Source organism: Atractosteus spatula, chromosome 17 (assembly GCF_055471065.1).
Source record: "Atractosteus spatula isolate fAtrSpa1 chromosome 17, fAtrSpa1.hap1, whole genome shotgun sequence".
Lineage (NCBI taxonomy): Eukaryota > Metazoa > Chordata > Actinopteri > Semionotiformes > Lepisosteidae > Atractosteus > Atractosteus spatula.
Genome location: NC_142722.1, coordinates 11956599 through 11984393, shown reverse-complemented (window position 1 = coordinate 11984393; position 27795 = coordinate 11956599). Strand labels below are relative to the sequence as shown.

The following is a 27795-nucleotide window of genomic DNA, read 5'->3' as shown; positions in this document are numbered from 1 at the left end:
CTGTTTCTGAACTGGCTTCTCTAATTAGGAAAAAAATATTTAATGGTTAGGTGTCTTACAAACGGGTGCCTCCATCACACTATGGAGTTTTGTAAAGGAGAATGCACTGATACTGAGCAGAGTAGCCATTTTCAACCTGGTATTTCCTTCAGGCCCACTTTGAGAAATGTCATTGCTCAGTCATTTATCAGCCTTAAAATAAATATTGGACTAAAATGTGGTGTCTAAATTTTATTCGGCAAGTTTTCTCAACACGTGAAAGACATTTTGAGCACTTTCCGTTTAAGTTGACCTTCCAGGTTGACTTTGTGAGTTGCTGGTTGAAGTTTCTGATGTTGATGTTTCCTTCTGATTTCAAGAGGAAGAATACAAACGTCTGAGTGAGGCCTTGGCTGACGAGGGCTCCTACAACGCAGTGGGCTTTCGGTATAGCGCCGATTACTACGATCCTTCACAGCCCACGGAAGAGGAGGAATCGTTAAAAGAAACAGGTTTGGAAAGCTATGAAATACACATACCCTCGCACTCTTATAGACTTTTGACTAATGACTTCAATACCCCTATCAGGTATCATCTTCACCGTTGCTTAAGAAGAGCTGGTGTTTTCTGCCCTTCCCATTTGTTCTAAGACTACTCTAAGTCTAGAAACAGTTTTCATTGTGAGTTACCATGCGGTAAAAGTACATACTATTTAGGGCATTTTAATACCTGAAATTCTATGAGAAAAATGCAGTGTTTTGTCAGGGACCGTATTTTATTATAAACCCATATTCACTGAACAATGTTGCATAATAGGGGAACCTTTATGAGATGGCTGGAAATCAGACGTTGATGGAGCAGCTGGACAAATGCCATCAACATAGAGATGGTTTTGGTTAAGCCATTCTTCGTTTGAATAAATATTGAATAGCTGCAGTAATTGACAAATGGGGGAAATTGTCAGTGTTTCTGAGATCTCGAAATAGGGATTAAAATTGTATTTTTGTTTCAGTAGCCTAGCTCACAGCTAATGTAATCATTGCACAACCAATAATGTGCATTTGTGCTAATTGAGGTATTAATTCTTGGATATTTTCTGAATAATTTGTAACTGATTTAAATAAGTAATATTCATTAGGACAATAAAAAGTCCCTTAAGAGCTATGAAGTAGAAACCTTTGACATATCTTGAGTCTTTTCATGGTATTTATTACTTTTGTGGTAGGTAATTAAAACTCAGTAAGCAGGATAAAATAAAGCTTTGTACGATTTGGGTTTTGGCATTTAGTGAATGTTATTTAAGTACAGGAGTAATGGACTTCTTCAAGCTTTTTGAATTTTGATATTTAAACAGCCTCCACAATCGCCATTAACGTTCACACAGTACGTCCTTCAGAATTTTTTGGCACTTATTTGAAGTAAGGTTCCCCCTGCCCCAGCAGCTGCCACCTGAAATTTTAATTTCCACCCATCTGACCTGTTTTGAGGTTTGGACAGGAAGAGTTTGTAGACAGTGACACTCGGGTTCCAGTCCAGGTCATGTCAGCAGTCCGCTGGCTGTGACTCCCCAAGCAGCAGCGCACCAAAGGGAGTACAGTGGGTGTGATCAGCCATGGCGCTCGCGAGCCTCGGCAGCACGGTGACCCCTGCACCCCTCCTGGAGGCTTGTTGTGCTGTTGGCAGTCGGCGCCGAACCTCCAGCACAGGGCTGTGCTACCTGTGTTTGACTGGCTTCATGGTGGGCCTGTCGGTCGGCTTTCGCTTCCTCATTCTCACGCGTGTTGGTTTGTCACTGGGCGAAAACCACAAAATTGGCCAAATCAAAAACCGGGCTGGGTGTAATAGAAATAATTGACAATTTTCTTTGATTGATACGTGAAAAGATATATGAAAAACGTCACAAACGCCTACCTAAAAATGTTTATACACGGGCCCATCACAGACATCTAGTCAGGTATTAAAATATGTATTTATTTATGATTTGCTAAAGGCTAACATTTGTTCTTATTAACATAAACTGTTGGATGTTTTTTTCCTTTTATTGTACATTTGGTTCTTAATGCTCTATTTGTGTAAAAATGCAGACAGACAGAGAGATTAGGACACAAAGAAACAGATCGAGTTTTGTGACATATCTGGATGAAACATAAGCATCCCTGCATTGGGATTGATGATTAAAAGTAGAAGAAGGAAGCAAAAAGAGAGAGAGAAGGAACAGGAAATTGTGCTACTGTGTAGGGAATAATCGTGGTGATAATGGTGGTGATGTTTTGATTGTATGCATGTGTTGTGTGCACTTGAAGTCGTGAGCAGACTTCCTTTTTTATGAGCAGTGTTGCTCAGCGAGTTGTTTGTGAACTTGTATCCACAGGGGAGGCCGACCAGCCGGAGAGTGAAGAGCCATTCGTTGCTCCCCCTGGGCTCAGTGTGCCCCCTGATGTGGAACTGGTGAGTGCCCGTTGGCTTTTAGTTCGATCTGCTTTTTTTCCCCACATTGCACATTCAAAGAGCTAAAGATATCGTCACGCAGTCTACATTCTGGCTTTTTTTAAAGAAAATATTCGGTGAATCTTGAATTTTCCTTCACTTGTCGTCGGTCTTTGTCTTTCCTTGGATTTCAGTCTCATTTAGGTTTTCAACAGGCATACCTTGGGACTGTCTAGCCATTCAGAAAAAAAGATACTGATAGTGGTGTTTCATTATTTCGAAACAAAAGTCCTTGAGGTATTTGCCTCAAAACATAACTTTTATAAAAGGTTACAGTATTTTCTCCTAGTTCATTGTAACAAAATGATTTGTGGTTGTTTTACACAACAATTATGTATTATATTTCATTTGTTCCTGTCATGTTTTGAATAATCAGATGTAGAAAGGTGTTCCGTAGCCATAGCAAAAGCTATTGTGAAGTACATTTTCATTTTGTTTACAACGTTAGAACCTTAGTTAATTCACCCATTTTAGTTCCACAAACTTTGATCTTCGTCAGCTGAGCATATCAGGGAAGTGTTTTTCTTCAGTTGGTTAATATTTATTTTGGCAAACAGTGTGATCTTGTTCAGAAGATTTGAGGCCTTGGAAAACCTGTTTGTGTTTAATCTTCGCTGTGATTAGCTAGTGTAGCAATATTTATTAGGAAGGCAGTAAACAGCTGTGCTATCCCATCTCTCATAGGGCAGATGCAGAACCCTTTTATGCTCGATGTTCAATCCACAAATTAAAACGTGTAACAGAAAAGTAATCATAACGCATAAATAAAAAGTATCATATGTTTTACATTTGTGTTGAATAATTTTGGGTATATGAAATTAGGACCATAGGTTTGTGCAAATTATATGAAAAGTAATTAATCCTACATATTGTTAGAAATGTAATTGTCTTTATTCTAGTGTGGGGAGAAGTATTCCTGGGCCATTCATGCATGATAAATTAAAACTAATTGGTATATTTTTTATTTTTTATATTCTGAAACAAACCTTTATAATTTAGTTTATTAATCGTATATCATCATTAATAGTATATCCAATGTTTTTCTTCGTCCAACTCATGTCTGTGTTTTAGAAAAGTTGCTTAAATATTTATGGAAAGTCATACCTCTGTGTATAAATGATTTAAGGATGCCTTTATAGCCATTAATCCTGCTTCACCAACATTGTTGCATAAAGTTTGAGAAACCTATGACCATGTTCTTAAGGCATCTGCACCTTTATCACAGCACCATGTCGAATTTTATTTGTGGACTTTTCTCCATAAAGTTCAGGCCCACTTCTATCACCTTTGCAGTCAACCCAATTTCAGAACGCTAAACTGTGTGGAAATCTTCATGACAAAAAGCACACAAAGTAAACCATACTGCGATTTCATTTTTACTTTTGCTTGCTTGTTAGCTTTTCGTACCTGATCAAATTTAAATCTGGGATTTGCTAAATACACCCCAAGGGATCAGTCCTAAAGGAAATTTAAGCCTGAACTGTTGATCTTACCTGCAGTTCTTATAATGGGATTTTGATAGTAGCTGTAGCAACCTTCAATTGCCATACTTGAAACATCCAATTAGTAAAGCTGGTGAGATTCTTTAGATGTCTGCTATGAATTATTAATGTACAATTTTATAAGGCTTAGAATAAAGAGAAGCACAGGAATAAAAGATAAAACGGGTTGCACATTTTTATAATGAATAATGAAAAAGTATGGTTTCAGTATTTATCTTCTTAATTGTGAGGTAACAGGAGCTAGGATAGTAATACAAAGCCATGGCAGTCTGTGAATATAATCAAGGTTCCCGGCTACTTGAAAAAGACTGGGATTTTAACGTGGTGGTGTTTTTGAATCACTGTAATTCTGCACTTTTTCCAATGTCCTTCAAGGCCTGAATGAGTTTTGCTAAAGATGATTTGAAGTTAAGATTTTTGTGCCATCATATCAATATGGAAATACACTTTACCCATGTTTTTGTTTCATTCTGTGACACTTTTTCCTGGTTTAGTACAAGTTCAGCACAAGCCATTAGTTTATTTTTACAAGAAATAGTTAAGTGTAAATGGGCAATCATTTTATTTTGTTTAAGTAATCTCTGTCAGATGATCATTGCTGAAATAATTTCTTGTTGCTTATTTATATGTACTTTTTAGGCGGAAAAAATTTTAAGGTGATAACTTCAAGAAGTTAAAAAGTCGAACTTAAACATTTTTTAATTGTTTTTTTTTTGTTTTTCTCCTTTTATAGCCTGCAACAACGAAAACGCATGCCATCATTGAGCGTACAGCCAGCTTTGTGTGCAAGCAAGGGGCCCAGTTTGAGATCATGCTGAAAGCCAAACAGGCAAAGAATTCCCAGTTTGATTTCCTGCGCTTTGATCACTACCTGAATCCTTATTACAAACACATCCTTAAAGCCATGAAGGATGGCAAGTACACCTCTGTCTCTGAGGCTAAACCGGAGGACAAAGACAGTAAGTGTTTTTTCAGCTTTGGCTTGATGACTCATTCCTGCTACCCATCAGTAAAGCTGCCAATGAAACTTAATATTCAGCTTTTGTCTGTATTTTGTAATCCGTTGGCAGTCAGTTACACTTATTACAGTTGTGTCCTACATTGTGTTATCAGAGTGGTATACACAATCTGGTCAACACAACAGGTAATTTGTTCATCATTAGTTCCCCAGTATATATTATAAGCACATTTTACAGTTAAATTGTAGGTATTTTGATTAGAATGCATTGGAAAAAGTAATGATAGTTTTTTTTGTAAAATAAATACTATGTTCCAACATAGTATACTCAGGGTCTTAGGCATACCGTAGGTATTTAATAAAAGTAAAGCAGATATATATTTTTACACAGACAGGGTGCGTGAACTGACAGAAATAACAGAGAAAATCAAATAGTGTAAGTGCTTCATGTCAACAGTGCACAGAAAATTCAGCTTCTGAATGTGAGGAGAGCTTGTAGATGATGCTAAATGCCACAGCATGCCATCTGTTAAAGATGTTTTTCCCTGCTAACCAGACAGCGATTTAAGTCAGACCAGTCATTTAAAAGGTGTATTCCTTCACATTTTGAGACTAAGATGGTGTTTTATATGGCTTCAGCTATTCATTTGCACTTAGCCTTCTGCACATTTTTACATTTGCCTGTCAATGTGGCTCAGCAGAGAGAGTCCATTTTTCTCTCAGTGCTGTGTTAACATAATTACAAATAAAATCCCGCAACGCGTTGCGAAGAATAAAGAGGTAATTTTCTGCTGTGAATCTGTTTGATTATTGAAAGAATTTTGCTTCGCTGCAGTGTTAAATCATATAGCGTATGTCGCTGCGATGTCTATTAAAATGTCATAGGTTTTTAATTGTTTCTGAAATTGTCGCTGTACACTTTTTAAATATGATACAAAGATATGACAAAAGCAAGGAAAATTTCTCCATAGTCTTTTGTCTGCGATACAAAATACTTTAAGATTTTTGTTTTTTTGTACAGTCATGTAATTATGAATAAATGTAACAGTTTAAAAATAGCTACTTATTACACTTCAGGCGTCCTTGTTCATATCAAATAGGATTTTGTCCGTTGATTAAAAAGTAAAAATCATAGCGTACTCAGCATGCACGATGAGAAGTATTTTCTGTGATTTAAAAAACCCTGGAAGGACTGGCAGCATACTTGCTTAAAAGCAAATTGGCATACCATTGGAAATAGGAGCTCTACATGGTCACTGCCACTACAACAAATAAGATTTTCTAGGAATTTAATAGTGCTGTCATGGGGAAAGAGTCCTCTCTAGTTTAATTAAGATATGAGACAAACAGGGAAACAATACGGTTCTGTCACTTGTGCATATACCAGATGATGTTGGCTAAATTTCAAAAATGAGTTTGATTGAATTTTGTCAATTGCTTGACAGTTATTTTTATAAAGTGTCATCCAGTTTCACTGTATTGTCACACAAAAGAACTGCACATTGAGAAGTTCTAATATCTGCTTTTAAATAGGCTTTTTTGCCCTACTGATGTTACTGAGAGTGGAGGCATTCTTTTCTGTTTTCTTGTTCTTACGTGTTATTTTTTAACATGGTAAAACTTACTCAGTGTATTCTCTTTTGGCAATAATGCACTTAATTTATATGTAAACTAATGTAAAAGTCTTTAATTTTAATAGTGATCTACATTTATATAAAACCTTTTGTGATTTATCTCTTTAAAAAAAAAAAGATTCTGGATCAGAAGATTCGGATGAAGATAATGATGGAAATTATCTTCACCCCAGCCTGTTTGCCACCAAGAAGAGTAGCAGGCTAGAAGAACTCATGAAGGTAACGAATTGAGTTAACTTCAATTACCTCTCTTTGGATTCCTGCTAGTAGTGTAATAATTCATCAGTATGCATTGCATCATCTTCATGGATCTCTCTTACATATCAGCATACATTGCATTGTGAGTCTAACAATACATCAAAAAGGAAGTGTGGGATGCATTGTGATACAAACAAAAGCAGTTAAATGATCCCCTTTTTGATATTCTTTTGATATTCATTTCTTATTTTGCATTTTAATTTCAGTAAATTAAGCATCCAGTTTGTCCTTATTATAATAGTGAACATATTTTTCAAAGAACAACACAACTTCATGTAGCACTGTGTCCTGCTGTTTTAAAACACTTCCCTACTTTAATGTATACCTGTCATATTGACCACAGCCTTTTATGACTTAAATAGATATTTTTGTAAAGCAAAAAATAATTTCTGACACTTCTTTTTAATGCCTTTTTAATTTTAAGTTCTTTAATATTTTGTGGACTTTAGTTTTAGAATTTATTGAAATCACATTAAGTTGCAGGTCAAGCTAGATATTTTCTGTTGGTTTTAGTGTATAGCAAAGATTGTACCTTATCCTGTACCATGTCCTGTGCTAAATAATACTGCCATGCATGGTATCTCTTACAATATAGGACAACTGACTCTTAACTGCAGCAAACAATGGTCGATTATTTTTTTTCTTGTAGTCCGTCCTGGCACTTTTGGTGTCACAATCTAAAACATTGACTTAAAAAAAAAAACTGGGATGAACAACCTGCTTTGGAATACAATAATCCAGATAAATGAAATAGGTTTAAAAAGATAATACTACGAGTAATAAACCATAACAAACCATAACTGCCTGTTAGTGTGACATTTCATTTTTAAATTATATTTTAAAACAGTTTTGGAGAATGTGGAGTTATTTGAATTGGGTGGAATGTTATATAGCAATGTACAGTGATGTGAAAAATAAATGTGCGATTCTATGGTTTCACATATTAAGACGTATCTGACCTTTATCTAATCCTCATCAAGTCCTAACAGTAGATAAATCCAACCTTATGTAACCGATAACACTCAAATTTTGCCTTTTCATAATTTATCAAACAAAACAATCAGCCTACATTCAGTAGCCTTGTGTGAAAAAGTGCGTCATTACTGCTTCCATGTCATGTAAGAAGGTAATGAGAATCAGGTGCTGCTACACAAGTGCACATGATTAGTTGATCATTAGGAAGGGTGTACTTTCTTTTTCACATCACCATAGATTCATCAAATAATTTGATCAGGTGAATACTTGAAATCAGTATATATTTAGAGTGGTTTTTTTCTCCCTTGCTGTATGCTGTCTGAGACATTGACTTACAAACCTGTGGTACTTAAACAATTTTGTTGAGGGTTGCAATAAAAATAGTGCTCTCCATTTTTCCTGAAAAGTGCAGTTTGACTTTTTAGATGAGAGGTATAAATGATTAATGTCTGTGTTTTGTTAAATGTGGCAGTAGAGTTTTTTTTAGTAGACATTTCTGAACATGTGATTTTTTTTCTTGCTACTGTTGCCTTTTTATGACATGTACATAGCATGATGTGTGTTTTAACACCACACTTGTACTATGATAAAAGTATCGCAGTCAGGCAGGCAACATATCTTTCTTGCCTCCATTGTAACATCCTAATGATTTATAGTCCTTTAAGTAGTCCTTATAGTCCTTTAAATAGTTGTATTGCTTAGTATCGTTAAGCCTAAAATCAAGCAGGATTACATCATAAAACCTCCTTTTGGTGAATATAAGCTGCAGTCAGGTCTCAATGACATTTTTGTGCTTTTAATAGGCAACAAAAGTTTTAATTCATGTCATTTAAGGATGCTCTTGTGCAACTAAAAAAAAAACTTAACTTGGTTTGAAAATGTTCAGAAACTCTCCTTTTCATACTTTTTGTCAGCTGTAAATCTTGAAGGAATCTGTATGATATGCTTATTAGCTTTTTGGACACTTTTTAGAGTTTAAACTAAATCTTCAAGTTTCCATCAATCTACATTTTAAGACCTTCTCAAATTGTATCGAATTGTTTATTTCAGGGTACTTAGTTTATGGACAAGGGATAAACTTGATGGCAATTCTTACGGTTGTAGGATTTTTACCCGTCAGAATAGTAGGGTGTACATTTAAGTGAACAATCTTAAAAAAATTACCAATTTTGACATTTTTGTCCCAATACTGGATCTTCGGCAAGTAACACGTACATATTGCATGTATTTTTAGCCTTTGCAAGTAATGGATCCAGATCACCCTCTGGCAGCGCTGGTCCGGAAAGTCCAGCTGGATAACAGAGCAGCAACCAAGAAGGTAGAAGATAGTCTAGCAACCGGAACTCCATCTGCTACATCAACCTCTGCAGCAGCAACAGAACACCCCACGGATAGTAAGTGCCTCATTGTTAACTTGCCCAGCCGGAGGATGCAAAAGAGATGCAATCGATAAAAATATCTAGTCTTCTTCAAAGAGCAAACCTTTTTTGAACCATTTTGATAGTATATTTACTTGTAGGAAAGTTGTGAAGGAAAAACTTACTTTTATTAAGTTGCAGTTTTCTCACACTGGTATAATATAGACAGACACCTCCCGGTTGTCATCATTTTTGTAGCACTATCACCATCTAGATTTTAATTTTTTTTGTCCAGTAGCGTTTTGTAGCTTTTTTAATTGATCAAAATGTATAAACATGATGTATGTTTGAATCTTTAATTGATTGAATGTCGTAGTATTTGTGATTTTGTTTGTTTGGTCTCCTATTCCTTATTCTTATCAGAAATCACAGATCTAACATTTGGTTGTGTCTCAGTAGCATTATACAGACAGTAATTTATAATGTTATACAGTCCTCTAACCTGGAATTAATTTAAATTATTAGATACCTGAGGCTTACATTTAAGTTTATAGCTATTTTCAATCTTTTCTTTTTGTAGTTGTCCTTTGTGTTTTAAATTGAGTTAATTACTTGAAAAGACTCTTCTATTATGTATGAAACTGTCAAATTGGTGCTCCTCAGAGAGGTAAGAAAAAGCTGGACAAAACAAGATGATGAAATTTTTACTTTCAAGCTGGATCAATTTGATTTTGCTTTGCCTGGTCCTTTTATGAACTAGGATTGATTTTTTTTTTCCTCCCTTCTAAAAATCAGTGACTGTGCAGAATGTCTTGCCTGATTGCAGCCAGTATGAACCCACCACAGGCACAGTGAAATAGCTTTGCAGAGATTTTAGAGCATTAAGAATATTGCTTTTTTTTCTATCAGTGGTTTCTTGAACAACAGACTTCCATTTATGAAGGTATAAATATGAAATGCTCACTATGGGTTAATTCATCTAGAAAATCCAAATCTGCTCATACCACTGGATTTTGATGTGAGACCTGTAAACATTTTTAAATGAGCATGTGTAATCCATACATTTCAAATTTATGTAATCTAAAAAAGCTTTTTTTCCCCACTAGTCTTCATAGTTGATTTTCAAAATTTGTGGCTGACAGGTTTTTTATGAGATATAAATTGAATCTTTAGGCTTAAATATGAAAGTAATGCACATTAATCAAACCGCAGATTTAAGTGGGACCAAGAAATGTTTAAAACCAAAGTGGCAATACACTAAAGAAAAAAAAAAACGTAATAGTTTAACCTGTGAAATTTGTCAAACAGGACTATATGAGGAAGTTCTTCTTAATAGAAATAATTTAATGCAAGTTTGAAAAAGCAGATCTTGAGGTAACTACATAATGCCTTCATCCTTAAGGGTGGTTGCTCTCAATGGAGGGTGGGTCTGATTCAGATACTGTGAATTGAAGCTGTGCCTGGGATTCTCTTAAGCAGCAGTCCACAGTTTGCAAAGGGCCTGTCAGCTGTGTGATTGTGGTTAGTTGTCCAGGGCCGTCTGTGCTTTCCAGTGAACAGTGACACTTGCAGGCTTGCAGTGATGGCAACAAGAGACGCACCATCTGTACAGTGTGGCTCTGTGGAGCTGATGGCTCGATGGGTCGGCAGGGTCCGAGCCGCATGTCTGGGCAGTACAAGAGTTGTTACTGTGAGCCAAGACTTAAAGAAGTAATCTGCAGCTCCAAACCACGTGTCTGTAAAAATAAAAAAATAAAAATCAGCAGCATTTGTTGCTTAACAGGCCCAAACATCCCATAGGATGCTGATATACCATTTCACAAATATACTCAAGCTATTATTCCAAATATTCTTAAATCTTTGCTTTTTAAAAAAAAACTTTTTGGAAGTCATTTCTTGAGTGTTGTCCAACTTATGGAATTATTTTGTGCTTAAAATGTTTGAAACTGATTTACAAAATTATTACATAATGTATATAATATACATAATATTTTGTTTTTCTATTGGGAGGACTTAGCTTAAGTCTTCTTTGCAAAGATTTTCAAAAACTCTTAAGATGGATTGTTGGATTGCTCAACACAAAAGAAAAGCTTAACATGCTCTTTTATCCATATGTTAATATATTGATTCCTCCCTAGAAATGTCATCACCTAAATGGTAATTGAAAAGACAGAAAGTTATTTGCAAGTGATTATCTTTATTGCAGTTTTTAAATGACAAATTCTAAATTAATTCTCATACATAGGAGGAGTTTTAAGGCGTGTGAGATTTAGCTTGTGATAGTGTCTTTAGTCAGAGCTCTGCTATAAACATGTCCCAAGATAATGATAAAATCTTTGTTTTAGTCTTGCAAAACTGATTTGCCTTCTAGTGCTGTGGAAAATGATTCCATGAATTTTAAATCCAAAGGGTGTTGATCTAAATTTCTAATTGAGGCCCTGCAAATTTTTATCTGGTGCTGAGAAACATCTTAAGTTTTGATTTCTTCTGAGATCATAACCAATGTCTTAATGCGTGTCTTATCCTTCCTGTACACAAAAACAAAGTGGGGAAAAAAACAAGTAAGCAAAACACAGATAACATGTTTACCCGTTTTGGTTTGTCATGCAGTGACATTATTGTTTCATGTATGAACTATATTACGAGCTGCTTTATTTTTATTGAAACATTTATTTTATTGAAACTTATTTTTCTGAACTTACTGTATCTCATCCTTTGAATGAGGCATGAAAATAAATAGCGGGGGTTTTAACCCCCGTGCCCTGGCTAAATTTCTCTCTAGGCCGCGGTTTCATCTAGTTAAAGCCTCCCCCTCATTTAAATTAATTTCTCTCACGTCTCTGCTTCAGTTGCTGTATTGTGTGGGTGCTGTTCTTCAGTGGTGGGTGAAGTGGGTCCCCTCCTACATGTGATCATTTTGTGATTCTTTGGGATGGAAAACACTATACAAATGCACACAAATTATTGTACAGGTTAAAGAGAGGTATTTGCTAGCCTTTGTACCAGTTGTTCCAATAGAAGCAGTCAGCCAGTTAAAGTTATTCAAGTCTGAAATAGACATTTTTTAAGAGCAGCTGCCCTTGGAGGGCTGATTTTGCTGATTTTTCCAGAATTCAGTAGTGCAGCAGACTTTTTTTTTGTAAAAGTAAGAATAGTTTAACTGAGAGCTCAGTATTGAAAGGTTCTTTTGGCTTGTTAAGGTGTGAATTTTCTGCTGCTGCTTTAAACACTTTTTCTGTTTGTACAGTGAAATGTATGACAAATGACTCTAACAGAGGAGTCAGATAATAGTCAGCAGCATTTAAACATACTGGGCTGTTCACAAGCATTCCTGCTGTTGTAAATGAAAAAACAAACACGTTTTTATCATAACTGTCAAATGGTAATAGTAAATGAAATCGCAAACATCAGACATTGTAAATCCGCAAAGACTTTGTTAAAATGGAAAATGCTGAAATGATTTGAGTCTTCTGTGTCAGCCTTTGAATCCCATTTTCTTTCTTTTTCTTAAACATCACTTGAGATAAGTAGCCCCTGGAGAGCAGGCTTCGGCCTGTCTTGAACGGTGCAACATGATTTTAATGGTGGCTTACCAAAATAAGTTGGCGATGTGCTTTGCATCCTACAGTGCCTGAGCTCCCGCTCTTGACAATGTGACATTGTATTTCTGTACTTAGCAAATTTGATATCGATCTATTTTGTATTAAAACCAGCTGCTCTTTTCATCACTTCATTGATTAAGGTAGATTGCCTAAACATGTTGAATACAATCTCTATAAAAGTCATTCTTCAAAATCTGTATGTAATAGGAAACGCAAATTTCTCATTGCATTTACATTTGCAGCAATTCCCAGGGTATATTTTGAAAGCTCTTTCTACAAAACTGGTTAATTAAATCATTTGAGACAACAGATGATTTGTTTTCATGTTATTATGGCTGCTTATTATAGTTTATTGCAGAGCCTGTAACTTTTGGAACCCTAAATAATGAATTTATTTTCTTAAATATTGAGAAGCAAATGAGCAATGCAGAATCCCCATGATCGCAGATGTGGGCTTGAATGACAATCACTCTATCTTGGAGCATTAGAGGTTGATGTCAGTCAGCACAGTTTGTGTTCCAGAAAGATTTCCATCAAGCTTAAAAATAGCCATCAAATATCAATCCTAAAGTGAAAGTAAAATATTATATTTTTTTTATAATATTTTGAGAATTGAAATGCAACAATTTTTTTTTTTAGGTTAAATGGCATGAAGGGAATAGACCTTGACAAAAAAGGTTACCACTTTAATGAGGCATGAATGATGACTTGGAAGCCCATTTAATTAGTTATCCAAAAGGAAACTGCATTTGATTTAAGCAGGTTACGATCTTTGTCTTTGCAGTTCTAGACTTTAGTATTTCTTATACCAAGATATTTGGTACGTAACTTGAGACGCCGGAAAGTAACCTGAAAATATTTTGTTTTTTTGTCCTTTAAATGGACACACACAATGAAATTAATTCCCTTTGAGGCTTATTTTGGCCAGACAAGCTTGATCGATTGAAACCCAGAGAAGCCAGGCGTGACTGACATGATTCTTGAGCTGTGACGTGTAAAGGTGAGAATCATCCTGTGCAGAAAGAAATAGATTGAGATTCTTACAATGATTTTAAATTTGTATAACTATCAATTCTCTATACTAAGAAACTGCATTTATTTTGCTATTTATTTTTCGCAAGCCTAGGTATAATGAATTACTTGAATAGTCTGGATGTTAGAAGCTACAGAAGCTTTACTGAAAATATTCCTTTTCATTTTTCAGCACAGAAATAAAACATAGATTTTATAGGCTTAATAGATTTCACTAGCAAAAATAACATCCATTTTTTCTTTCATGTATTACAGCTTTATAGTTGGCGGTGCTGTTGGTTATATTGTCCCTCAAAACCTTTTCTGATGAGGTTTAATGTGCATTACCACATGAATAATCAGGAGAGCTATTGGTGTGATTGTTCTATCACTTTAATGTGTTTTTTTTCACATTTGCAGTAAGGGCCAGTTTACCCTTCTTGCAGACATCTGTTCTGTTTGGTTTTCATTATCATTGTTGCCTTTTAATAAACCCAGTTTTTGTCATTAACATGCAAAGGTTTAATGCCCTTGCCTCTGGAGGGGAGCTTTTAACATATCTCAGAGGTATTGCACTGGTAACATTTTGTTTTCTGATAAACTCTTGGATATACGTGCCTTTAGTTAACCTTTATTAATTGGATAAGATGTCTGGAATGTCTGTATTTGGACAATGTTCATGAAATACTGTTTTGCAAATAAGCACTGCACTGACTAATATCACCTACTGCTTGTCAGAATGTATTGGCATAAACTGCTTCTGTAGATGGATCAAATCTGTATTCTACTGTGCTTTGTAAGATACCATAGCGGTAAATGTCAAATAAGATCAAACATTTATTCATATTTATTAATGAACTCAAGTAATGAATCTTAATTAACTGATTTCTTATTCAGATTCATAATCATTAATCTTCTGCTTTGCCACTCCTCTGCATTTAATTTTATCCCATTATTGATGTTGGTTTATTTTTTACCAAAGTCTCTCATCAGGCTTCTCATTTAAAGCAGCCTTATGGTATTTGTTGAAGTTTGGAAAATAAGCTGATATTTTATAAGGTTTTGTATTTTTTACTGCTTAAATATTCTTTAAAATATTTCCCATTCATTTTATTTATTTTATTATATTATAATTTTTATATTATTTATTATTTAATAATAAATTATTTAAATTTTACATGGACACATATTGTGTGTTTTACTTTCTTAATTATTATTATTTGCTCCTTTGCAACTCTTGCTCAGTCTACTTGCTCCTAAAAATGATGGTTTTGGTATTTTCCAGCAGCCGTGTCTACAGTGTATTACGGTTACTACATGCTGCCTGATGGGACCTACTGTCTAGCTCCGCCTCCCCCAGGGATTGATGCCAACGCCTACTACAGCTCCTTGCCCTCTGGGATATTGCCCACCGCCACTGGTGCAGCTGCCCCGCCCCCTCCTGGGACCACCCCCCCACCAGCGTCAGAGGCAGCCAGCAGCTCTAGCAGCCAGGGGTCTACTGCAGCAGGAACCACCACCACCACCACAAGGTGTGTCACTGGGAGGGCAGGGAGCACGAGCACTGCAGGGGGCAGCCAGCACTGCCTTTGCTCAAGAGAGAAAAATAGAGAAGCTTGCTTCTGGAGAAGGACAAGAAGACAAAGCCCTTGCAGGTCTTTAGATAGATAGATACTTTATTGATCCCGTGAGGGAAATTAATCTAGGTGCAATTGGAATTACTGTATCTGTAAGAGTTCTGTTCCTCTTATTGGTGTGAAATAACATGGCTCACATTTTTATCATTGACATACAGCAGACCGTCTTGGAAGCTTGAAATTTTTGTACGCATGTTGACATCGCATAAATCAATCAAATCAAGTCACCATCTTAATCTAAACACTATCTTTCCTTGAGTGAAATGACCTTATCAAGAGGCTACAGCACAGGGCAAAAATTAAACAGTATTTGTTTTATTATGGCATTTTTAAAATTCTATTGATGATGCGTTAAGGAACCCTTTTAATTCTGTTTAGTTCTATAGTGTATTTTGCTAAGATTCTTTTTTCTGCACGGGTCATGTGAATCACATATACAATCTCAAAATTCTTTAGAGCTAAAGTTTTGCTTTCTCTACTGGAAAAAATAAAAAAGGCACCAATGATTTTTGGAATCTTGTAGAAAAACTTCTGCCTTATAACTACAATAGGCATAAATATGTTAGCATGGCTTTGGAGGTGAGGAAAACTGACTTGAGGAGCAGTGCCCTTGTTCAGTGATAGCTGACACGAAAAGGTTCACAGATAAACTAAAGAGCTTTTTAAGCAGATTCAGAAAAAGATCTGTCCATCTCTGGGGAAATCTTTGTGCCAAATTTTTCTGAGGTTGTAATAATCCACTTTGAGACACTAGGTACTCTCAAAACAGCATGTTTAGTTTGGCAGTTAAATTCAGCACCACTTGAAAAAGGTCAGTGTTTTTAAAATATAATTTAGGGCCTCATTTTCGAAACATCAGATATTGATGTTTCCAAAAACATCAGATATGGATGAACACTGAGAATGTTATAAACACTTGTGGAAAGAGATCGGTAATGACATTCATGGACTGAATGTATGTATAAATTCATGAGATACAATTGGTGCTGTTATCATACTTATCCCTATTTCTTTTCCATCTATTTGTGTCCTTAGTTCCCATTCTCAAGTTCCTGTTGCTACAATTATTCCTCCACCTCCAGACATCCAGCCTGTCATTGACAAGCTAGCTGAGTACGTTGCTAGAAATGGAATAAAATTTGAGACAAGTGTCCGTGCCAAGAATGATCCAAGGTAAGGATAACGTTTGTCCGTTTGTAAATACTTCTTTTTCTCTAATGGCAGTTCAAGAACTGGGGGGGGTGGTAAACAACTCCCTTTCTCGATTTGCAAACAGGAGCATTCTCATTGACCATAAATATTGCTCAATGCCAAACAACTGTTTCTTTACTGCCAGTTTTGGCAGTAGTTTTTCTACTCCTGTATTAGTGATCAGTGCTGTTGTGTAAGTGTGTTTGCTAAATTTATATATTGCAAAAAAATATTTGCAGCACTGGAGTCCCACTTAAACATAATTAGAAGGCAAAGGGCCATGAGATTTTTGTCAGAAGATGATTCTTAAACACACAGATGGATATTTCAGGAAGGTTTCCTTTCAAAGGGCATCAGTGCCTTTCCTTTTTTATTTTAGCAAGGGAAAAGCATCCGTACTATGAATCGTTTATCAGAACTCTTATGTAAACAGTAGCTCTAAAACTGAGCATTATAGTGTTACTAACTGCAAAGCCACTTGTTAATGTTATACTAAGATTTTTTTAATGAAAATTTACACTCTTGTTTATCCTACAGAATTTATTTTATAAGGAGTATGTAGTCAATCTTGGTAGTGTACCATTCATTTTAGCTCTAGTTTTGCAGTCACTTCATTGTAACTGTGATTAAAGTTCATTGGTAAAAGGATTTAGATGTCATTGGATGCTTTTAGCACCTTTAATCTATACCATGCTGTATTTAAAGTCAGTGTTACCAGTTAATAATTGATGGCCTCTTGCTCACAAACTGTCACATTTTGCAATCTGTGTAATGTTGAAAATCGGATTGATATTCTTATTGCACTTATTGTAATAATTGCTTATTTGCATCCTGTTTTTTTAATTAAAATGTATTCACTTTTGGGCGATTTATGGAAATGAATTCTGGATATTGTTCTTTCCATGAAGAAAACCTGAGCCTTCAGGAATTAGCCCTGTTCTACACGACAAGCTTTTTCAGAGGCTTCACACTATTCTTTTTTGTCTTTCCTTAGGTTTGACTTCCTGCAGTCCTGGCACCAGTACAATGCCTATTATGAATTCAAGAAGCAGTATTTTGTACAGAAGGATGGAGGCACCATCGCAGAGGTATGATCAATTTTATTTCTTTGTGTTATCAGTTTCGCTGTGTCTTGCCTTGCTAAGGGAAACGTGTAAGTGGTTCTGTCTCCGAGCACCTCACTCGCATCAAGTAGGATCAGTGCTTTTTCCTTATGTGTGTTATAATTATGTTGCAGACTTGTAATCCTAGCCCCCTAAGATACACAGCCACTTAGATACACTGGAATATGGTTAGTATAATCTTTTGCATAAACCCGTCATGGCCATGGATGCAGAATTTGTTAATTTTACTTGGGGAGGTGAAAACCATCCGGTGCTGATTTGGCCCCTAGGACAATTTTATCTGTTTTATTTTTGTAATTTTCAGTATTAAATGTTAAAGCTTTTGTGTGAAACCTTGATAATTATCTAATTACATCTGTGCACACTCTCATTGTTCAGAGTCTCTCGCAGTACAAAAATAATACAGCACTGTAAATTCCAGTTCTTATCCTTCTGCTTCATATTGTTATTGCTGTCTTTACTTTCATGCATCATGCCTTCTTCAAATTAAACAAGACAAATGGATTATTTTAAGATTTTATTTACACGGCTGTATTTTGGATAAAGCAGTTAGAATATGGATGGAATTAAATTTGTGATGTGTCGTGGGGCATTTAGTGCAGAATGGCTGTACCATGTCACCCAGCATGTGGGTGAAGTGTTTCCTTTCCTATAGTGTAAAGAGCTTTGAGATATTTTGGAATGACAAATGCTATACAAATGCAAGGGATAATCTTACAAGCTCTGGGAACATTTGATAAAAACGGTACATAACCGGTGATTTCCCTTCATCTGTTTGGATTCAAAGATTTGGGTACCTAGGTTTAACTTTATAGTTCTGTGCTACCGCTCTGGAGTTAAAACTTCATTTTCAGTACCATTTTTTTCATATGATTCTGGTATTCTGTGTACTATTTTTTACTGCATATATAGGAAGGCTTTTACTGCCTTTACAGGCTTATTTTTATTTTTCTAAAAAAATAGAAATGTTAGGTATTAGATATGTTTTTAGTAACATATAGAGCTGTCCAATGTATTGCTGTAGGGCAATGTTAATGCATGACAAACAAAATGTAGGCATTATTAACTTTTGTCAACTTTTTATTTTGCCAGTAGGATTTTGTTTTCCATTGTAGAAGTGCCTTATTCAGTTCTGTAAAATGTATTGACAGTGTTGGTCATCAGAGCCATGTCATTAAAGTCTCATTTTTAAAGGAACCCTTTTATTACTTATAAAACAAGAAAGGCTGTTATTATACTTGTAAAAGAAAATAAATACTGTACGCTACAGTATGGGGAAAGATATTGTTTAAGCTCTTTTGTGAACTGCAGTAAATGACTGTATTTTTCTTATAAGGAGTAAAAGAACAATTGGGCCTATAAATGTAACTGTGAGCAAACTTCCATAAAAAGAGATCTGCTAATGTAAGCAGTTTTGTTTTACAATTTTTTAACTTTGAAAATATAAACTCAACACTGCATAATTAAATAAACTAATTCAAAGATTTCAACATTCCTTACAAAGACATGAAAATACCATTAGGAGTATCAGCAACAGGAACTGAATGGCAGACAAATGGTAATGACTGGCTCTTATCAAATTTGTAAGAGCACCTGCAAGGAAGGATTAATCTAGTTTATTCAGTCAAGACTGAAACTGGACAATAGAGGGGACTTAACTATTAGGGAACTGTGATCAAAACAGTGTGCTTTGAGGTATATTTTAAAACTGTAAAGGTAGAATTACCTATTACTACAAAGTCTTGTAACTGTAAACTGAAAGTTTATTAAAACAATAATTAGAATTAAAGTCCTAGGAGACAGTCAGTGTGCTCTGAGAAGAGATAGTCTTCTATAGATAGCAATGGACATGCACAGAGAATACACTGTATTTTAAGCTTCAGAAGCTTTGAAAAAGTTCCTAATAAAATAATAATTCTAAAATTGCAGACAGTAGCCATTCAGGGTAATGTGTGTGTTTGGGTTGAGTGGTCAATGGACAGAAAACGGAGAGTACAGATAAGGGGCAAAAGCTCTGGTTGGAGTGATATAGATCCTGTAGTAGGACCACGGCTCTTCTTAATATACTGTATATCAATTGATCTACATTCTGGTAAAGTTGGAAACCTACTGAAGTTTGCAGATCTCAAAATACGAGGATTAGTTAATACTGAGGAAGCAGCAACTGAACTTTAAAAAGATACAGAATTAACAACTGGACTGGGCAGTTTGAATTTATGTGGTGAGCAATGTGGCACAAATAGTTTGTTGCTAAGCATATCTTTACTTGCTAGATTATTTACCTGTTAAGTTGTGGAGTTTGACTTCAAAGAATGTCAGCACAGTGGCATCATTTTCAGTCATAAGGGAATATGTTAAACAACCATATTTTTTCATCTGTCTAGCTTGCTACGCTTTCAAGATACAAAGCCTGTAAAAATCTTTTGCACTTTAGCATTTCCTTTAACACAAATCAAGACCTTTGCATAAGAATTTGAACAATTTTGCCTAAAATGCACAATTTCATGTAAATTATTTTAGACTTCTATTCACCTCTATACATTAATACATTTGACAGAACAGTTCTATTTCAGCCCAGGTGCAGAAAATGTGCACAAGACCATGTTTTTTAATAATGGCAGCAGATTCCACCACCTTCATTTGACATTTTATTCATAAGTTATGTTTTTTTCAGGAGATCAAGGAAAGCTTTCATGTGATCTCTCAGGTAATTGGAAGTGAATTCTTGAACTAGAACCATAATAATCTTGTTCCCCGTTTGAGGGTTAATCATACAGTGTATTGCTCTGGGCTCTTTAGAGCTTTTTGTCCCCTCTAGGATATTCTAGACCTCAGGGGAAGAAAACATTACCTTATCAGCTGCACTTCAGATGCACATTTCTTATTTTCTCTCTGATTGTAATTCTGGATTAATTTTCTAAGCTGTTTTCTATACCTTCACACCTCTTGCCGAAATGCACTTGATCTATAACCAAAACCTTTCCTATAGTTAGAACCCCCAAAAACCCTTCGTTCTGATTCTTAATGGTCTGATTTATATTTCCTGCTAGTTTGGTTTTCAGTAAATGTCAGCCTCGAATGTATTATCTTCTTTTATTCTTGTTTATCTGTGGGGTTTGAAATACGAATTATATGTCTGAATGATCACCAGTTTCATCAGAGGAGATGCATTCCCCTTTTTTGTAATGTTTGTAATTGTTCCTTTTTTAAATGAACAAGCTATTCGTGTTCTGCTGAAATTGGTAATTTTCCTCCCGATCAGGGCATTTATAGCCTAATGCTCACAATTAGCTAATTAATTTTGAATGCCTCTAAACTTTAATTAAGCATCCAGTTCAATTAAGTGATGTGTCAACTGGATACCAATCATGCAGTTAGTTTGATTCATAGTACCTATCCTCTGGCTGCTTTGTCTTCCTTTGAGGTTTGAAAGATTGTTTATTGGCTTATTAAAGTAATGAGTTCAGCTTTTATTTGGAAATTCAGTTGCAGTTGTAGATTCCCGGAATACTGTACAAGTACTATGCTCCAAACATTTGTTTGATAGGAATGGAATTTGTTTGGGAATCACGTGGATTCTGTCAGGTTATATTAGCTATGTGTTTTTGGATTCAGTAATAAAAATATTCCATGGGTGTATTGGGTGATGGTTTTAATGGGAAGTAAAAGGTACAGGACTCCAAACACGGAGGTGTTTGTTAATGTATTTTGGAAAACATCAAATTGTTCCCCAAACTGAAGGGTAGCTATCAGGGTTTATTTTTCCCTTTTAACTCCTTATATTTTTTATAGGTAATTTTATTATTACCTTTATATGTAATAGTAGGTGTCCTGAAATCTTTTTCTTGCTAAACCTTGTGGTATTTAATGCACCTGTGGCAAATGTATTCTCCAAAACTAATCTTTTTGTTGAAATGTTGCATTAAGATCTAATGTCAGTCCTTACATTGTAGAAGTAGTGCTTAGATCAGCCACCAGACAGGGAAGAAAGATCAAGGCCACGGTTGCCTAGAAAATGTTCTCTTTGAGGTGATGAAGTAGCACTACAAGCCATTACAACCAGAAGGCACAGAAACTGAAAAGGTAGAAAATTTATAGGTTTCCATTTACTATTGACACATCTGTACTAGAAACAAAAGCCACCAGAGACAGAAGGACAAAATCACTGACCTTTGACACCCAGTAAAGAAGAAGGATCTCGGTACGTTATTTCAATTGATTGAAGCTTGGAATTCATTTGGTTTCTCAGGAAGTTTTCTTTTCTGATGACACTCTCAGATTAAATTGTTTCTATTTCTGGTCATTTCTGGAAGACTGCCTTAAATTCGTATTATAACTGCCATGCAATTGTTTTCCAGGGCTTTTACCTTCAAAATTGATTGGTTTGTTAGAACTGGATGGACTCGATTTAAGGGATTCGTTCTCACGAGGGAGTGGATTTTGTCTAAAGGTGACTGTTTAGGCCTTCGAAGTGTTGTTCTGTTATGGAACTTGTGCAGAGAAATCTCGTTTTATTGTATGACTGCAGTGTATATGTTGTTGCTAAGTAACGGGAAGGCCCTTGCACTGGATCATAGAATAACAATTGTCAAAAACGGTGCTTCCATTACGAGTGATACATAAATTAAACTCATGAGTATTTAAGTATTTTTGGTGGGTTTCAGCAATGTTATTAAGTGGGCTTCAGTGTTTTGTATGAGACTGATAACTACGGCTACCAGTTATGGCTCACATTATAACTTATGCCTAGAGCCTTGTATAAATTATATTTCTGAGGTTCTGGGCTTTTGCAGTTTAGTATCAGTAAGGGCAAAGTAAGTAGACGTGGACAGGTACTGTTAAAGTTATTTAATTAAACGGCTTCTGCATTCCAGGGTTAAGCACACAACCTCAGCCCCCTCCTTTTCGGAAATATAATGTCGGTCTTTCCGAAAGGATTTTCTTATTTGCATTTCCTGCAAGTAAGAAACAAATTGTTTGTCATCCTTCTCTCCTTCCAGTTAGATTTATACATGGTTGGGGATGATGTAGGAGAAATCGCATTTCATACTAAAATGAAAAATAAAATTATTAAGCTGTTTGATGCTTTTTAAAGCACCAAAAAATAGTGAGTATATTTTTTTCAAAAATTGAAATGAGGTGAATAATATGAAATCACAGTAATTTGATGGTTGTCATTAGGATATGGAGTACTGTTTTTTTTAGATTTTAGTAGTTTTTCTGACACTATTACCCAGAAGTATGTTCACAGTCTGACATATTTTGTATTGTTTTAGTGATTGCTTACTTCTTTCTAGAGAAGCTGCTTGGAAGAAAGAACTAGAAAAAAAGTTCACATTAAAGCATAATACTAAAATCTGAATGTTTTGTTTAACAAGCTTTTTAGATGTATTTGGAAATACAGCTGTAAAGTAGATATCTCTTGGGGTATATTACCATCTCAAGAGCTTGGATTTATTATAAAATGAATATAATTATGCTAAATCTTTTTGGAGGTTCTGCCTCAGAAAATGTACTTTTCTCGTTCTTTGTAAGCTTGTGCTTTGCTTTGTTTTCCTTAATTATCATTTATTCGCTCTGCACCTCTCTTGGAATGATAAAAGGATCATCTGCTCGGATTAATTCATTTTTGAGAACCGTACAGTGTATGCTAACATTTCACCATTTTGAAGAACCGAGCTGGAGTTCTCTGTTAAGCCGACCTTATCCCAACGCTAGTGTTACAAAAGGAAGGGCTATCTTAAGGCCAAATCTGGCATAGCAGAATAATGTTATTAGTACAGACAACCAGAGCAGATCAGCATTCACAATATGACAGAAGCAGTTGCTTGGAACACCATTGCTGTCAATGCATTGATCTCCAGAATGGAGGCGGTGCAAGTTTCAGACATGTTGTGAATTTGTTATTGTTGTTTTAAAAAAAAGCCATCAATAGAAGAAATTGAGAACTTGCTACATGAAACCGAGATCAACTAAGCATTCAAATATGGCTTCTGTACTCTTAATAGAACATATTTGCTTTGGTCCATCCCTGGAAAGATTCCAAATCCAAGTTTTTCCACCTCATTTGATGATTTGCATTTGAAAAAGTACCATTTTATTGCTAATAATGCCAGTTTACTGGGTATATCATTATTATTTAATAAAGATAAAGCCCTTATTCACTAATTTCATTTAAGATTATTCACTATACTTACAGGGCTTAGAAATGCTGCTTATGAGCTCCTTTTTAATTTGAGCTGCTGCTCCTCACTTTCTTTTGGCATTTCATCAAAATTATAAAGCAGTTCTCCCATTTGCCATTAGCCTCTAATGCAGGATTAACTCAGAAAGGGAAAGTCTTCTACTTTGTTACTGCTGCAGGTTTCCTGTTTTCGTTATCTGAGAAATCTTGTTTGTCACCTGGGCTGTCTCTTAAAAAAATTAAAATTTGAGAGTGTTCTTCACAAAAACTATATTTTTAGTATTGAATATGTTTGTGGCTTTCCCTCATCAAAGTGGTCCCTTTTTTTTTAGCACAGCATCTTACTTGTCTTCAATGACTTCGGACAACCTAAAGATTATTAAATTGCATTTCTTCTAGGATCTATCATGAAATTGAATTGTTCCTGCAAAAACTTAGATTTTTTTAACCACTTTCATTAAAAATATTTGTTTTTTTCACTCCAAATGCAGTGTAGTACCCTCCTGAATTACAGACAGATGTTAACTTTCAGTTTCTGTTCCAGGGAGAGAGATTAAGGTCCCTTGTGGTTAACAAATATGCAATATGCCATGCTGATAATCACTTCATTAATGTAAATAATTATAGGAATATGGGGCCTTCAGCAAAACATTTTGGTTTATTATGTACAGCAAGTAATAGCAAATCAGTCTGTTTTTATTACTATTTTAATGGATTTTTTAAACATATTGTTAGGTAATAAGTGGTTTTGGCCTTAAAGGTAAGGCACTGCTTTGAGCCTTCTGATATTGCTTCTATAAGTCTTTTTTTACAGCACTTTTCGAAAACAAGTTGTGGTTCACATTTAGTTTTTTGTTCCGCCTCATTGTCTCTTTTCCTATCTTTTGTATTGTTTATTGTCTATTTTTTTTGTTTTTTTTGGCCTGTTTTTTAGTTCTTTTTATCTTGGGATTTATTTGCTTGATTAAGTGTTGTGTTTGAGTTGTTTGTTGAACAGAAGATAAAGAAAAAAAAGACTTTATAGTCTATCAGAAATAGTTATGGTTCACATATCACCAGAAATACACAAGTCGGTTTCAGTTCGAAGGTTCATTTGTTGTCTTGTGTAAAAGTGATTGTTGGGGGTGGTATATTTGTCAGAGTTTCTACCAAACATTGTTTATTAACAGCTTATAAGGAGGTATGTGGTAAAATCTGAAAATTCAGCCATTTCTGTACTCTGAAAGTAAAAACTGGTTATGTTGGGTAAACAAAAATCAATCTGGCATAATCATGAGACCATCACAATTCTGGATCTGGATGATTGTTGTAAAGAGTCTGAGAAGACTTGTATCACATCAAGCCACTAGAAATCTTTTAAGGGTTGTCAGTGAGGATTCCATTGTATTCCCTTCTAAGTGACTGGAGGGTTGCTTTCGTCAGCTGTTTCAACTGGCATAGCACTTTTATGCAATATATAAAACATTATTTCGTCTTAAGAATGAACTGCTATGAATATTTTTTTTTTCCATAAAATAAAAAACTGTTCAAAGAGTGAAATAAATACAGCAAAGCACAATACCTTGGCAGATAGTGATGTTGGCTTATAGCTCTTGGGTCCAGAATTTGATTCCTGAGTGAATTTTACACGTTATCCCCGTGCCCATGTCCAAGTTTTCTCTGGGGGCTCCACTTTCCTCTCACATGCTGACTAGCTTAAATGGTATTTGTAAATTGCATCTGGGTGATTGTGTCTGCCCCCAGAGATTGACAAGCATCCCTGTCCATGGTATAGTCCAGCCTTGCACTCTTTTCCTCAGGGAAGGCTTTGGGTTTTTGCAACCCTATCCAGGAAGAAGCAACTTTCCGATAATAGATGAACGGATTAATTAAATGTCCACTTATATATTGCTTAATTGTTGTAAATTGTTAAAATGTTGGAAGGGTATGAGGTTAGTGAATGATATTTAAAAGGAAATAGATAAATGCTTACTAATTAGTACCATCTGATATTTTAAACTGAAGATTCAGGCTGAAAATGTGAGATTAGTTAATTTTTTTCATGATGCTACTTTTGTGGTTTGACTTCTCCCACACAGAATTACAGTAAAGGTAGCCTACTGGAAAACTGCTTAATAAATCTAATTTTTATTTGGTGGGAGTAGGGGGTGGTTTTGTACAAGCTTTGAAAATCTTGTATAAAATGAGTCACATCTCTACAAAAAAATTCCATAATGTTCCTTGTTCCAAAGTAAAAACAATGCAGTAGTTATTAGGGTGAAAAATCAGGAGTAGTGACAATGCCAGTGACAGCAATGGTATTTTTAAATTGTGTTTGTGATGTAATATTTCGTGATGGTTAACAAGAGAATTAATGTTTAGCAGGACCTGCATTATGGAGTTCTACACAAAAAGCAAAATGGGAATGGGTTAAGCAAGTTATTTCTGTAATGTTCAGGGTGTGCCTTCGAGAAAGGAAGAACTGATATCTTTTATGTTGAGAATAATCAGTTGCATGCTGCCTTTCACTGCTTGAGAAAAGCCTTATTCATGGAAGATGCAGGGTTGTCCTGTTACTTATCCAAGGTTGGCAGATTAAATGGAAATTAAATTAAAGCTTATACAAATGCTGCTCAAGTCAATTGTCAGATCCTGTAATTCTCATAATTCCCATGACATTGTGTTTCTCAGAAGGTCACTGAGACATTGGCTATTGCTTGTAGAGCACTGGGCATTTCTTATGCCAAAACGAATGAAGAATCATGTTTTTTCCAGAATCCTTTGTTTTTTCTTATGATAGAGAAAGATCTGTAATGCATAAGATCATCAATGGAGCCTGGGAGAAAAATCCAATGCATTATTTTGCACATTGGCTTATTTAAAAAGCAATTTAGCAACATAGAAGTAATTATCATTTTTTAAAATGTACATAATTTGTCCCTGTGTCATGGTGTTTTTTGGCTATTTTCCCAATACTAACCCACATTTTTATGGAAACTTTCTAGAATTTGTGGCCTGGATTCACTAATGAGTCTATAAATCCGATCAAACTTTTTTTTTATCCTTTACCTGGGTATTTATGAAATTATGATAAGTTTCCTTAAAGCCTTTTTTGCTCTCTGTGTGAGAGATTTAGGCCATTTGGTGGATTGCTCCTTTTACAGAAATCACACTTTTAAATGTTCTTACAATATCATAGGCCTTAAGGAATATAGAAATAGTGTGCAATCTGCTTTGCATTTTCAAATTCATTGATGTATGTGAACAGTTTATCAGTGTGCAAAATCACTTAGGCAGCTGGCACAGTTATTGCTGTATTTGTTGCTTCTACAACTAAACTTTAAACTCTGCAAGCGTGCCACTTGAAGTCTTTCACTGTATCAGACTTTTCATGGTATCATTCCCTTCATTGGCTGAGTGACTGGGATTTTGTGTGAAAAGGCTAGATATGTACTAAAAAGTATTTCTGAAAAGGTTCGTCCTGCATTGTCTTTTAACATGAAGATTAAGTGTGAAAACTGTTGTGTTATCTAAAATGGGCTGTGTAATGGTTTAGTGGTATCAAGACACAGAAGTACGATGATGTACCTGCATTTTTGCAGCTCTGAAATGAAAGAATTTTGAACTTGATAAAGCGATTCCTATGTTATTAAGTTTTATAGGACCTTATATAATGTGTGCAAGGGTTTTTTAAAGACTGTCCAGAATTTTTGAGAAAAGGTATAAAATCATCAGAAGACATTTTAATGAATAGAATAATACTAATAACTTTCACTAATAAAACTGAAAACTCTTCTTTCTCACTGTCCTTATTAAAAGTGCTTATTTGCTCTGGTCATACTTTAGTAGCCACTGAGGAATTGTTTACAAAGGTATGTTTATAGAATATTATGTTATATATTGCATATGCAGAATC

General features: G+C 35.2%; 1 protein-coding gene across 4 annotated transcripts in view; it reads left to right on the top strand.

Moving 5' to 3' along the window:
• Positions 1-27795, top strand: part of sfswap (splicing factor SWAP) — a 73062-nt gene that overhangs the window by 3449 nt on the left and 41818 nt on the right. For 3 of the 4 annotated variants that reach the window (XM_088935542.1, XM_088935543.1, XM_088935540.1), the window contains exons 3-10: positions 360-491; positions 2351-2427; positions 4702-4927; positions 6679-6779; positions 9028-9187; positions 15050-15296; positions 16437-16574; positions 17587-17680. In XM_088935542.1, coding sequence (XP_088791668.1) covers positions 360-491; positions 2351-2427; positions 4702-4927; positions 6679-6779; positions 9028-9187; positions 15050-15296; positions 16437-16574; positions 17587-17680 — 1175 coding nt within the window. The remainder of the gene's footprint in view (positions 1-359; positions 492-2350; positions 2428-4701; positions 4928-6678; positions 6780-9027; positions 9188-15049; positions 15297-16436; positions 16575-17586; positions 17681-27795) is intronic. The other variant, XM_088935541.1, reaches the window with a different exon arrangement.